At 45.2% G+C, this 14914-nt stretch overlaps 2 protein-coding genes across 2 annotated transcripts in view; one reads left to right on the forward strand and one right to left on the reverse strand.

Annotated features, from left to right (window-relative positions):
- The window catches only part of LOC137347982 (fap1 adhesin-like), a 54333-nt gene extending 52860 nt beyond the window's left edge, over nt 1-1473 (forward strand). The window contains exon 13 of the mRNA XM_068013053.1: nt 1311-1473. Within this exon, the coding sequence (XP_067869154.1) occupies nt 1311-1473 (163 nt within the window). The remainder of the gene's footprint in view (nt 1-1310) is intronic.
- A 1173-nt stretch (nt 1474-2646) lies between these two features.
- Nucleotides 2647-14914, reverse strand: part of rnf113a (ring finger protein 113A) — a 36987-nt gene continuing 24719 nt past the window's right edge. The window contains exon 10 of the mRNA XM_068013108.1: nt 2647-2810. Within this exon, the coding sequence (XP_067869209.1) occupies nt 2725-2810 (86 nt within the window). The 3' untranslated portion in view covers nt 2647-2724. The remainder of the gene's footprint in view (nt 2811-14914) is intronic.

Here is a 14914-nt window from a genome sequence, read left to right on the forward strand (position 1 = left end):
TAAAAGCCAGCATCCCATTAGCCTTTTTAGCTATTTTCTGTCCATATCCATGGCATTTGAAAAAAAATGATCTATGTACATTGTTATGACCAAATGAGGAGGGGTCTCAGGTTCCCCTTTCGCCCCTTCTCTGGTTTGACCACAACAGGATTTATCTATTAAACACAGTGATTGAACTTACCACCTCAGTCAGCACTTGCTCCTGTTTCTCTAATGTAATTGCAAATGAACCAGACAGGTTTTCTTGAGTTTAAACAACGCAGGTGGATAAGCTAGTCAAGAAGGCATACGGCATCAGTTGGGGCATAGAGTATAAAAATTGGCAAGTTATGCTGCAGCTGTACAGAACCTTAGTTAGGCCACACTTGGAATATTGCATACAATTCTGGTCGCCACACTACCAGAAGGATGTGGAGACTTTGGAGAGGGTACAGAAGAGGTTTACCAGGATATTGCCTGGTCTGGAGGGCATTAGTTATGAGGAGAGGTTGGATAAACTCGGATTGTTTTCACTGGAACGACAGAGGTGGAGGGGCGACATGATAGAGGTTTACAAAGTTATGAGCGGCATGGACAGAGTGGATAGTCAGAAGCTTTTTCCCAGGGTGGAAGAGTCAGTTATTAGGGGACATAGGTTTAAGGTGAGAGGGGCAAAGTTTAGAGGGGATGTGCGAGAAAAGTTTTGTTCTTACAAAGAGGGTGGTGAGTGCCTGGAACTTGCTGCCGGGGGAGGTGGTGGAAGAAGATACGATAACAACTTTTAAGAGGCATCTTGACAAATACATGAATAGGATGGGAATAGAGGGATACGGACCCCGGAAGTGCAGAAGGTTTTAGTTTAGACAGGCATCAAGATCGGCGCAGACTTGGAGGGCCGAATGGCCTGTCCCTGTGCTGTTTTTTGTTCTTTTATTCCCCTGTCCTCTACTTTAGTTACCTCAATCAGGCTCATTGAGCATGATCTGCCCTTTACATGCTGGCTGTCTCTGATCAGCTAAAATATTTCAAGGCGTTCAGTCACTATCTTCAACTATAAGTTCTAGTACTTCCCAATAACAGATGTCAGGCTAACTGGTCTATAATTACCTAGTTTCCCCGCCCTCACCTTATTTTATATTCTAATTTTAGTATTTTGATTTTGAATCTGGATTCCATCCTGCTCTGTTTCTATTCTGAATTATTCCAGCGTTTCATTATCTATTCATTTGGACCTAACTTTCTCACTCTAGTTCAATTTTGAGTCCTCAACACCTGTCGATCACTTTTGCACTCTAGTTCTGCTAATCTTTACCTAACTTCCTGTAAGGAAGGCCAGAATTTTATGTTGGGCGGGAGGCCCGCCCACTGGCTAGAAAGTCAGTGGTGAGCCCGCCTCCGCTGGGCCTGGGGAGCCAAACCAGAATATTTTGCTCCAGGCCCTTAATTGGTCTTGGGCAGGACTTCCACCTTCTCGAGACAGGAAGTCCCACCTAATGGAGATGCTGACCAATCAGTAGGCTGGCAGCTCATAGTCCCAGCAGCGCCACCAGGAGTGGTGGCCACCGCTGGGACTACACCCAGCCATCAGAGGCAACTGGAAGGATGGCCCTGGATAAAAGGTAGGCTTTCAGGGCTGAGCTCTGGGGAAGATAGGGGTGGGGGTTGTCAGTTGGGGGGAAATATGCATTGGGAGCGGTTGGGGCTTTGGGGGCGGCCCTCCATGGGGCACGCGGTGCCCGGTCAGGAGGGCCACCCCCCAGCCCGCAAGAAGGCCACCTGGTTTTAACAGGCAGAGTTCTTGAAGCCTTTGCCGTCTAGCCGCTGAGGATAAAATACCCGTGGCGACAGGAAGAGGCATTTAAGTGCCAGTTAATTGGCCACTTAAGGGCCTTGGATTGGCCTGGGACGAGCAGGCTGTTTGTCACCGCCGCCTCCCTGTGTAAAACTGCAGTGGGAGGGGGTCGGGAACAGGCCCCCCACCCCCACCCCCACCCAGCTCGTTTGGGGGTTGTAAAATTCCAGCTGAAGTTTCCAAGTAAAAAATTTCCAGTTCCTTTTGTGCGATCATCTGAATTCCTGCTCCCACTGGCTTAGTTATAGCTTAGTTATCAGTTTCCCTCTCAGCAAAGAGTTTTCTTAATTTCCAGCTCCTGGTCTAGCTGCTGTTTAAATTCTAAATGTACTGATTGTCATCGGCTAAGATAGTCTTGTGTTGTGCTGAGCTTTCAATAGCTACACCTATCTATTTGGTGACTGTACATTTGCCATTTCTGTGCATGGAAGGTATTGTTATAAGACTCACTCTCTGGAATGCTGAGCTGATAGAAGTTACTGTAAATCAAGTGTGAAGGTCATGGAGGAGATCTGATGTAATGGCCTCTTAGCTGTAGGATAAACATTTTAAAAAGACCGCGAGGCTCATCACCCTGCGACTGAACTCAGCAACTGTAACACAAAGTTTCCTGCAGCCTTCGCATTGCTGTGTGTGTTGCTTGTGAGTATCTTTCTCTCAAATAAGTCTGTAAGTGAAAACTCTGCCCAGAATTCACATTGCTGACAGCTCCAGGCTTGTCCCTCTAGCAGCATTACTCAACCTTCTAGTCCATCAGGGTGGATGTGCATTAATTTAAAGAATATCTAATTGCTGGAAAGCACACAAAAAAACTATTTCTAAAACAAATGTGTTTATTTTGCTAAACTAATTTGAAGCTTGGTACATATTTTGCATGGGTTAGAGGGACAGAGTTATTCTGTTTGCTCCACTTCATCTGCAGAGTTGGAATGGTCTGATGGGTGCTCATCTTTTTGCTTTGCCAATTTTGCCATGAGTTCTGAAATAGACAAGAAAAAAAAAATTGAATCATTCGCAAATAGTCATTTTGGCCATTCGGTCCCTAGTTCAGTGCCAGACGCAGCCTCAATGCTCATGGGCTAGGGAGAGAAAAATAAAATTAAGCCAGGCTCCCAATCCTGGTCATTACCTGCTGAGTCCTGCTGGGGATAGAGTGTGCCACCTGAGGACAGGATTGGGTTTGACTACGGTGCCTCTCTGCGGCTTGGGCCACCGTGTGAAGGATGGGCAAGTGGACAAGTACCAGAGGACACCCCTGGAGCTCATTCCAGTGAGAGCTGCTGCCTCGAGGAAGTGCAGAATTTTCCTCTCTGAGACCAGGTATACGGAGGCTATTGTAGCACTCTGTCTCCACCCTGGTAACAGTACTTAATTGAGCACTTACCAGACCAGAGATGGAACCTGGTACCTTCCTGGTCTCTATAGCTCAGTACTGTCACTGGGCCACAAGGAGCCAATGGCAGAACTTGCACAAACTAACAAACTTGAGAATTACTCCAGACACTCAGCTGAACTGTTCAACTTAGCCTCCTTGCTGACACAGGCTCCAGCTAACTATTCTAATCCTATTTCCAGGCTCCTTCCCCATACCCATTGCATTTTACTTAGTGTTTCTCTAACTCTCTCCTTCCATGTTGTGCTCGAGTTGGCTACAGCAGCCTCTTATGGCAAACGATACTGCATATTTTAAGCAGGTAGGTTAAAAAGCCTCTACAGATTTCCCTCAGTAGTAATGCTGTAAACCTATGTATTGGTGTCTGTTTTGTAGCTGCCTACGACCATTGTGGCCAGTCTGAGCTGCAGTCTTATCCAACCCTCAGGCCGTGCAGATCAGACAACCTGCAATTTGGAGCTTTGTGAACTCTGTCCAGTCCCTGCTCATTGTTCTTGAGATGCTGCTCCCTGTCGCACTGAGCATAGCAGGTATGGTAGGGTAGTGTTGCATCACTGGACTAGCAACTCAGAGGCCTGGACTAATGGTTCAGAGAACACGAGTTCAAATCCCACCAAAGTAGTTTGAGAATTTGGATTCAGTTTTTAAAAATTTGGAAATAATGCTGACATCAGTAAAAATGATCATGAAGATGTCAGATTAGTATAAAGACCCAACTGATTCACTAATGTCCTTTAGGGATAAAAACCTGCTGTTCTGACCACAGTCTGAGTCCAGATGTGACACTAGTCCCACAGCAATATGGTTGACTCTTAACTGCCCTCTGAAGTGGGTCAGCAAGCTACTCAGTTGTATTGAACTGCTACAAAGAAGAAAGCCCACCACCATCTTCTCAGCACAACTAAGGATGGGCAATATAAATACAGGAGGCTTCTGCTAATGCACAAAGCCCATCTCGGCAGAGTCCTGCTTCAAGTGCTTAAATCGGGAATTTGATGAGCTGGAGTCTGAGCTTTGGACTCTGCGATGCATCAGGGAGGGAGAAAGTTCCCTGGACACTTTATTCCAGGAGGCAATCACAACCCTTAGGTTAGGTACTACAGATGTGGTCCATGGTCAGGGACAGGAAGGTGTGACGACGAGTGAGGCAGGTATAGGATTCCAGAAGATAGTACTGGAGGAGCCTCAGCCCTTGCACTTGTTCAACAGGTTCATGGTTCTTGCAACCTATGTGGATGAGAGCAGGAACTGCAGGGAGGATGAGCAAACTGATCACAGCACCGTGATACAGGGGCCCATTCAAGCATGGGTAAGAAGGAATGTAGCAGTAGTTGGGGACGGCACAGGAAGATGGTGCTGTAATGGTAATATCACTGGACTAGTAATCCAGAGGCCCAGGCTAATTCCCAGGGTAGTTGGTGGATTTTAAATTTAATTAATGAATAAAAAAATCTGGAATTGAAAGCTAGTCTCAGTCATGGTGCCATGAAACTATCGATTGTTGTAAAAACCCATCTGGTTCACTAATGTCCTTTAGGGAATGAAATCTGCCTGCTGGCCTATATGTGACTCCAGACCCACAGCAATGTGGTTGACTCTTAACTCCCCTCTGAAATGGCCTAGCAAGTCACTCAGTTGTCAAGAGCAATTAGGGATGGGCAACAAATGCTGGTCTTGCCAGTGATACCCATAATATGAGTGATCATAATATGATTGAATTTTACATTCAGTTTGAGGGAGAGAAGAGTGGATCCAAGACTAGTATTTTCAATTTAAATAAGGGCAATTATGAGGGTATGAAAGCAGAGCTAGCTGAAGTGAACAGGCAAATCAGGTTAAGGGATAGGTCAATAGAGATGCAGTGGCAGACATTTAAGGGGATATTTCAGAATAGATACATTTCAACGAGCAAGAAAAATTCCACGGGTGGGACCCGCCATCCATGGTTAACTAGAACAGTTAAAGACAGTATCAAACTTAAAGAAAAAGCCTATAATTGTGCAAAGATGGGAGGCAGGTCAGAAGATTGGACACAATATAAAAAACAGCAAAATTGTCTAAAAGTTTGATAACGAAGGTAAAATTAGAGTACGAGAGAAAGCTAGAAATGTGGAGCTTATTCAAGGAGCAGCTACTGCGTGTCCTTGATAAGTATGTACCTGTCAGGCAGGGAGGAAGTTGTCGAGCGAGGGAGCCGCGGTTTACTAAAGAAGTTGAAGCGCTTGTCAAGAGGAAGAAGAAGGCTTATGTTAGGATGAGACGTGAAGGCTCAGTTAGGGCGTTTGAGAGTTACAAGCTAGCCAGGAAGGATCTAAAGGGAGAGCTAAGAAGAGCAAGGAGAGGACACGAGAAGTCATTGGCGGATAGGATCAGGGAAAACCCTAAGGCTTTCTATAGGTATATCAGGAATAAAAGAATGACTAGAGTTAGATTAGGGCCAATCAAGGATAGTAGTGGGAAGTTGTGTGTGGAATCAGAGGAGATAGGGGAAACGTTAAATGAATATTTTGCGTCAGTATTTACAGTAGAGAAAGAAAATGTTGTCGAGGAGAATACTGAGATTCAGGCTACTAGGCTAGATGGGATTGAGGTTCACAAGGAGGAGGTGTTAGCAATTTTGGAAAGTGTGAAAATAGATAAGTCCCCTGGGCCAGATGGGATTTATCCTAGGATTCTCTGGGAAGCTAGGGAGGAGATTGCAGAGCCGTTGTTGTTGATCTTTATGTCGTCATTGTCGACAGGAATAGTGCCAGAAGACTGGAGGATAGCAAATGTTGTCCCCTTGTTCAAGAAGGGGAGTAGAGACAGCCCTGGTAATTATAGACCTGTGAGCCTTACTTCGGTTGTGGGTAAAATGTTGGAAAAGGTTATAAGAGACAGGATTTATAATCATCTAGAAAAGAATAAGTTCATTAGCGATAGTCAGCACGGTTTTGTGAAGGGTAGGTCGTGCCTCACAAACCTTATTGAGTTTTTCGAGAAGGTGACCAAACAGGTGGATGAGGGTAAAGCAGTGGATGTGGTGTATATGGATTTCAGTAAGGCGTTTGATAAGGTTCCCCACGGTAGGCTATTGCAGAAAATACGGAAGTATGGGGTTGAAGGTGATTTAGAGCTTTGGATCAGAAATTGGCTAGCTGAAAGAAGACAGAGGGTGGTGGTTGATGGCAAATGTTCATCCTGGAGTTTAGTTACTAGTGGTGTACCGCAAGGATCTGTTTTGGGGCCACTGCTGTTTGTCATTTTTATAAATGACCTTGATGAGGGTGTAGAAGGGTGGGTTAGTAAATTTGCGGATGACACTAAGGTCGGTGGAGTTGTGGATAGTGCCGAAGGATGTTGTACGGTACAGAGGGACATAGATAGGCTGCAGAGCTGGGCTGAGAGATGGCAAATGGAGTTTAATGCGGAAAAGTGTGAGGTGATTCACTTTGGAAGGAGTAACAGGAATGCAGAGTACTGGGCTAATGGGAAGATTCTTGGTAGTGTAGATGAACAGAGAGATCTTGGTGTCCAGGTACATAAATCCCTGAAGGTTGCTACCCAGGTTAATAGGGCTGTTAAGAAGGCATATGGTGTGTTAGCTTTTATTAGTAGGGGGATCGAGTTTCGGAGCCACGAGGTCATGCTGCAGCTGTACAAAACTCTGGTGAGACCGCACCTGGAGTATTGAGTGCAGTTCTGGTCACCGCATTATAGGAAGGACGTGGAAGCTATGGAAAGGGTGCAGAGGAGATTTACTAGGATGTTGCCTGGTATGGAAGGAAGGTCTTACGAGGAAAGGCTGAGGGACTTGAGGTTGTTTTCGTTGGAGAGAAGGAGGAGGAGAGGTGACTTAATAGAGACATATAAGATAATCAGAGGGTTAGATAGGGTGGATAGTGAGAGTCTTTTTCCACGGATGGTGATGGCAAACACGAGGGGACATAGCTTTAAGTTGAGGGGTGATAGATATAGGACAGATGTCAGAGGTAGTTTCTTTACTCAGAGAGTAGTAGGGGCGTGGAACGCCCTGCCTGCAGCAGTAGTAGACTCGCCAACTTTAAGGGCATTTAAGTGGTCATTGGATAGACATATGGATGAAAATGGAATAGTGTAGGTCAGATGGTTTCACAGGTCGGCGCAACATCGAGGGCTGAAGGGCCTGTACTGCGCTGTAATGTTCTAATTCTAGATAGAAATATAAAGACAGATAGTAAGAGTTTCTATAGATAGTTAAAAAAGAAAAGTTAAAGTGAGCGTTGGTCCGATAAAAAGTGAGTCTGGGGAATTAATAATCGATAATAAGGAGATGGCAGATGAAGTGAACAGATATTTTGCAAAAGTCTTCACTATTGAGGATACAAGTAACATCCCAGTATTAGCTGTAAGTCAGGAAATGGAAGGAAGGGAGGAACTCAAGAAAATTACAATCACCAGGGAAGTGGTACTAAACAAATTGTTGAAGCTGCGGGCTGACAAGTCCCCGGATCCTGATGGACTTCATCCTTGGGTGTGAAAAGAAGTGGCTAGTGAGATAGTCGATGCGTTAGTTTTAATTTTCCAAAATTCCCTAGATTCGGGGAAGCTTCGTTTAGATTGGAAAATAGTGAATGTAACTCCTTTATTCAAAAAGGGAGGGAGATAGAAAGCAGGAAACTACAGGCCAGTTAGCTTAACATCTGTCTCAGATGCTAGAAGCTATTATTAAAGGCATTATAGCAGGGCATTTAGAAAAATTCAAGGTAATCAGACAGAGTCAACATGGTTTTGTGAAAGGGAAATCATGTTTAACCAATTTAATGGAGTTCTTTGAGGGAATTACATGTGCTGTGGATAAAAGGTGGATGTATTGTACTTAGATTTCCAGAGGGCATTTGATAAGGTGTCACATCAAAGGTGATTGCGGAAAATAAAAGCTCATGCTGTAGGGGGTAACATATTGGCATGGACAGAAGATTGGTTAGCTAACAAGAAACATACAGTAGGCATAAATGGGTCATTTCTGGTTGGCAAATGTAACGAGTGGTGTGCCACAGGGATCTGTGCAGGGGCCTCAACATTTGACAATTCATATAAATGACAGATGAAGGGACCGAAGGTATGGCTGCTAAATTTACTGATGACACAAAGGCAGGTAGGAAAGTAACTTGTGAAGAGTAACTTTAGGGCAGCACAGTGGTTAGCACCGCAGCCTCACAGCTCCAGCGACCCGGGTTCAATTCTGGGTACTGTCTGTGCGGAGTTTGCAAGTTCTCCCTGTGACCGCGTGGGTTTTCGCCGGGTGCTCCGGTTTCCTCCCACAGCCAAAGACTTGCAGGTTGATAGGTAAACTGGCCATTATAAATTGCCCATCGTATAGGTAGGGGAATTGAGGGAAGGCGGGGATGTGGTAGGAATATGGGATTAATGTCAGATTAGTATAAATGGGTGGCTGATGGTCAGCACAAACTTGGTGGGCCAAAGGGCCTGTTTCAGTGCTGCATCTCTAAATAAAATAAAGAGGACATAAGGAGGCTACAAAGGGATATAGATAGGTTAAATGAGTGGGCAAAGACCTGGCAAATGTGGGAAAGTGGGAAATTGTCCACTTTGGCAGGAAGAATAAAAAAGCATATTACCCAAATGGTCAGAGATTGCAGAGCTCTGAGATGCAGAGGGATCTGGGTGTCCCAGTGCATGAATCACAAAAGGTTAGTATGCAGGTACAGCACATAATTAGAAAGCTAATAGAATGTTATCTTTTATCGCGAGGGGAATTGAATACAAAAGTAGGGAGGTTATGCTTCAGCTATACAGGGCATTGGAGAGACCACACGGAAAGATTGGACAGGCTAGGCTTGTATCCGCTGGAATTTAGAAGAGCAAGAGGCAACTTGATTAAAACATATAAGATCCTGAAAGGTCTTAACAGGGTGGATGTTTCCCCTTGTGGAAGAATCTAGAACCAGGGGTCACTGCTTCAAAATAAGGGGTTGCCCATTTAAGACTGAGATGAGGAGAAAATTTTTCTCTCAGAGGTTAGCGAGTCTTTGGGATTCTCTTCCTCAAAAGGCAGTGGAAGAAGAGTCTTTGAATATTTTTAAGGCAGAGGTAGACTGCATAAAAAAAATAATCTTTCATGCGGGCGTCACTAGCCAGGCCAACATTTATTGCCCATACCGAATTGCCCTTGAGAAGCTGGTAGTGAGCTGCCTTCTTGAACCGCTGCAGTCCATGTGGGGTAGGTACACCCAAAGTGCTGTTAGGAAGGGAGTTCCAGGATTTTGATCCAGTGACAGTGAAGGAACGGTGATATAGTTCCAAGTCAGGATGGTGTGTGACTTGGAGGGGAACTTGCAGGTGGTGGTGTTCCCATGCATTTGCTGCCCTTGTCCTTCGAGTTGCTAGAGGTTGCGGGTTTGAAAGGTACTGTCGAACGGGCCTTGGTGCATTGCTGCAGTGCATCTTGCAGATGGTACACACTGCTGCCACTGTGCGTCGGTGGTGGAGGGAGTGAATGTTTGTGGATGGGGTGCCAATCAAGCGGGCTGCTTTGTCCTGGATGGTGTCGAGCTTCTTGAGTGTTGTTGGAGCTGCACCCATCCAGGCAAGTGGAGAGTATTCCATCACATTCCTGATTTGTGCCTTGCAGATGGTAGACAGGCTTTGGGGAGTCAGGAGGTGAGTTACTCACCTCAGGATTCCTAGCCTCTGATCTGCTCTTGTAACCATGGTATTTATATGGCTATTCAAGTTCAGTTTCTGGTCAATGGTAGCCCCTAGGATGTTGATAGTGGGGGATTCAGCGATGGTAATGCTGTTGAATGTCAAGGGGAGATGGTTAGATTCTCTCTTGTTGGAGATGGTCATTGCCTCGCACTTGTGTGGCGTGAATGTTAGTTGCCACTTATCAGCCCAAGCCTGGATATTGTCCAGGTCTTGCTGCATTTCTACACAGACTGCTTCAGTATCTGAGGAGTTGCGAATGGTGCTGAACATTGTGCAATCATCAGCGAACATCCCACTTCTGACCATATGATTGAAGGAAGGTCATTGATGAAGCAGCTGAAGATGGTTGGGCCTAGGACACTACCCTGAGGAAGTCCTGCAGTGATGTCCTGGAGCTCAGATGATTGACCTCCAACAACCACAACCATCTTCCTTTGTGCTAGGTATGACTCCAACCATAGTAGATAGATAGAACATTACAGCGCAGTACAGGCCCTTCGGCCCTCGATGTTGCGCCGACCTGTGAAACCATCTGACCTACACTATTCCATTTTCATCCAGCGGAGGGTTTTCCCCCTTGTTCCCATTGACCTCAGCTTTGCTCGGGCTCCTTGATGCCATATTCGTTCAAATGCTGCCTTGATGTCAAGGGCAGTCACTCTCACCTCACCTCTGGAGTTCAGTGCACTTGATGGCACCGTTGATGACACCTTCCATCACTTCACTGATGATTGAGAGTAGGCTGATGGGGCGGTAATTGGTCGGGTTGGACTTGTCCTGATTTTTGTGTACGGGACATACCTGGGCAATTTTCCACATTGCAGGGTAGATGCCAGTGTTGTTGCTGTACTGGAACAGCTTGGCTAGGGGCGCAGCACGTTCTAGAGCACAGGTTTCAGTACTATTGCCGGAATATTGTCAGGTCCCATAACCTTTGCAGGATCCTGTGCCTTCAGTCGTTTCTTGATGTCACGTGGAGCGAATCGAATTGGCTGAAGTCTGATGCTGGAGACTTCAGGAGGAGGTTCAAAAACTCGGCACTGCTGGCTGAAGATTGTTGCAAATGCTTCTGCCTTATCTTTCGCACTGATGTGCTGGGCTCCCCCATCATTGAGGATGGGGATATTTGTGGAGCCACCTCCTCCAGTTAGTTGTTTAATTGTCCACCACCATTCACGACTGGATCTGGCAGGACTGCAGAGCTTAGATCTGATCCATTGTTGATGGGATCGCATAGCTCTGTCTATTGCAAGTTGCTTACACAGTTTGGCAAGCAGATAGTCCTGGGTTGTAGCTTCACCAGACTGACACCTCATTTTGAGGCATGCCTGGTGCTGCTCCTGGCATGCCCTCCTGCACTCTTCACTGAACCATGGTCAGTCTCCTGGCTTGATGGTAATGTTAGAGTGGGGGATATGCCGGGCCATGTCATGGACAGATGCATCTGCGGCAGGCATATTGGTGAGGACGAGGTCGAGTATGTTCTTCCCTCATGTTGGTTCCCCCACCACCTGCCGCAGACCCAGTCTAGCAGCCACGTGCTTTGGGACTCGGCCAGCTCGGTCAGTACCGAGCCACTCTTGGCAATGGACATTGAAGTCCCTCACCCAGAGTACATTTTGTGCCCTTGCCACCCTCAGTGCTTCCTCCAAGTGGTGTTCAACATGGTGGAGTACTGAATCATCAGCTGAGGGAGGGCTGTAGGTGGTAATCAGTAGGAGGTTACCTTGCCCATGTTTGACCTGATGCCATGAGACTTCATGGGGTCCAGAGTCGATGTTGAGGACACCCAGGGCAACTCCCTCCCGGCTGTATACCACGTGCCGCCACCTCTGCTGGGTCTGTCCTGCCGGTGGGACAGGACATACCCGAGGATGGTGATGGCAGTGTCTGGGACATTGTCAGGTATGATTCCGTGATTATGACTATGTCAGGCTGTTGCTTCTCCCAACTTTGGCACAAGTCCCCAGATGTTGGTAAGGAGGACTTTGCAGGGTCGACAGGGCTGGGTTTGCCGTTGTCGTTTCCGGTGCCTAGGTCGATGCCGGGTGGTCCGTCTGGTTTCATTCTTTTTTATTGACTTCGTAGCGGTTAGATACAACTGAGTGGCTTGCTAGGCCATTTCAGAGGGCATGTAAGAGTCAACCACGTTGCCACATGTCGGCCAGACCAGGTAAGGACAGCAGATTTCCTTCCCTGAAGGACATTAGTGAACCAGATGGGTTTTTACAACAATCGACAATGGTTTCATGGCCATTAGACTAGCTTTTTAATTCCAGATTTATTCATTGAATTCAAATTCCACCTTCTGCTGTGGTGGGATTTGAACTCATGTCCCCAGAGTCTCTGGGTTACTAGTCCAGTGACAATACCACTACACCCACCGCCTCCCCTTCATAAGCAAGTGGGTGGAAGATTGTTGGGGTAGGTGGAAATGTGGAGTAATCTGTCAGCCATGAACTTATTGAATGGTGGAGCAAGCTCGAAGGGCCAAGTGTCCTACTCCTGTTCCTAATTCGTATGTTCGTACGTATATCCCATGAAAGAATTAAACAAAAAGGTATAGTTAGGAGGATAGATACTGTTCTCTGCAGCTGAGAGCGCGAACCTCCAAAGGCTGTGTTACCTGCCCAGTGCCAAGGTTAAGGACATCTGCTCAGGGCTGGACAGGAACATGGAGTGAGAGTGGAAGGATCCAGCTGATGTGGTCCACATCGGTACAACATCATAGGTAGGACTAAGAAAGAGGTTCTGCTAAGGAAGCACAAATGTCTAGCAGCTAAATTAAAAAGCAGAACCACAAAGGTAATAATCTCTGGATTATTACCTGACCCAGGAACAAATTGGCATAGGATGAATAAGATCAGAGAGCTGAATGCGTGGTTCAAATGTTGGTGTGGGAGAAATGGGTTTCAATTCATCGGGCACTGGCACCAGTACTGGGGAAAGAGAGAGCTGTACTGTTAGGACGGGCTTCACTTGAACCCTACTGGATAGTGGAGGGGAGGAATCACGTGACGGGAGATTTAGAAAGTTAACAAGAAAGGACAAGGCAGTAGGTGCAGGGTAGCAATATGGGTAATGATAACTAGAGCGTGACAGGAAGGGACAAAGCGTACAAACCTATGAGTGCACCAACAAATAGGACCAGACTAGGGTAAAATGATAAAAAGACATCATTAAAGGCTCTTTATCTGAATGTACACAGCATTCAAAACAAGACGGATGAATTCATACAAATAGAAATAAATGGATATATGATATGATAGCCATAACAGAGATGTGGTTACAGAGTGACCAAGGCTGGGAACTGATTATTAAAGGGTATTCTGGTAAGATAGGAAGAAAGGAAAAGCAGGTGGGGTAGCTCTGTTAATAAAGGATGAGATCAGTACAATAGTGAGAAATGATCTTGGCTCGGAAGATCAAGATGTAGTATCAGTTTGGGTGGAGATAAGAAATAGTAGTCATTGGTGGGAGTAGTTTACAGGTCACCTTACAGTAGCTACACTGTAGGTCAAAGTATAAATCAAGAAATAATAGGGCCTTTTAAGAAAGGTACTGCAATAATCGTGGGTGATTTTAATCCTCATATCGATTGGTCAAATCAAACTGGCAAAGGTAGCCTTGAGGACAAGCTCAGAGTGTATTTGGGACAGTTTCTAAGAAAAATAAGTTCTGGAACCAACCATGGAACAGGCTATTTTAGACCCAATAATGTGTAATGAGACTGGATTAATTAGTGATCTCATAGTAAAAAATCCTCTTGGCAAGAGTGCTCATATCATGATGAATTTCACGTTCAGTTTGAGGGTGAGAAACATGGGTCAGAAACTAGTGTCTTAAACTCAAATAAAGGCAATAACAAAGGTAGACGACACAGTTGGCTACAGTGGACTGGGAAAATAAGTTATAAAGTAACATGGTTGATAAGCAGTGGCAGACGTTTAAGGAGATATTTCAGAACTCTGAACAAAGATATATTCCATTGAGAAAGAAAGACTCTACAAGGAGGATGCACGATCCATGGCTAACTAAGGAAGTTAAGGATGTTATCAAATTGAAAGAAAAGGCGTACAATGCTAAGATGATTAGTGGTAGGCCAGGAGATTAGGGAAATTTAATAATCAGAAAAGGATGTCCAAAAAAAAGGGAGAATTTAGAATGAGAGTAAACTAGCAAGAAATACAAAAACCGACAGTAAGAGCTTCTACAGTATAAAAAAAGGAAGAGCAGCTAAAGTAAGCGTTGGTCCCATAAAGGATGAGACTAGGGAATTAATAATGAGAAACAAGGAAATGACAGAGATTTGAACAAGTATTTTGGCATCTGTCTTCATGGAAGAAGACACAAAAAATATTCCAAGGATAGTAGAAAATCGAGGGGAAAAGGAAGGGAAGAGCTTAAAACAATCACTATCACTAGAGAAAAAGTACGAGGAAAACTAATGGGAATAAAGGCTGACAAGTCCCTTGGCCCTGATGACCTGCATCCTAGGGTCATAAAAGAAGTGGCTGCCGAGATAGTGGATGCATTGGTTATAATCTTCCAAAATTCCCTAGATTTTGTAAAGGTCTCAGCGGATTGGAAAATCTCGAATGTAACACTTCTATTCAAGAAAGGAGGGAGACAGAAAGCAGAAACTGTAGCCCAGTTAGCCTAATGTCTGTCATTGGGAAAATGCTGGAATCGATTAATGAAGTAATAGCAGGATATTTAGAAAATCATAACAAAATCAATACAGTCAACATGGTCTTGTGAAAGGAAAACAGTGTTTGACAAATTTATTCGAGTTCTTTGAGGATGTAACAAGCAAGGTGGATAAAGGGGAACCAGTAAATGTAGTGCGTTTGGATTTCCAAAAGACATTCGATAAGGTGCCACATAAAAGAGCTAATGGTGTTGGGGTAATATGTTAAACATGGATAAAGGATTGGCTAAGGAACAGGAAAGAGTTGGGACAAATGGGTCATTTTCAGGTTGGCCAAACTATAACTAAT

This window comes from Heterodontus francisci, chromosome 33 (assembly GCF_036365525.1).
Source record: "Heterodontus francisci isolate sHetFra1 chromosome 33, sHetFra1.hap1, whole genome shotgun sequence".
NCBI lineage: Eukaryota > Metazoa > Chordata > Chondrichthyes > Heterodontiformes > Heterodontidae > Heterodontus > Heterodontus francisci.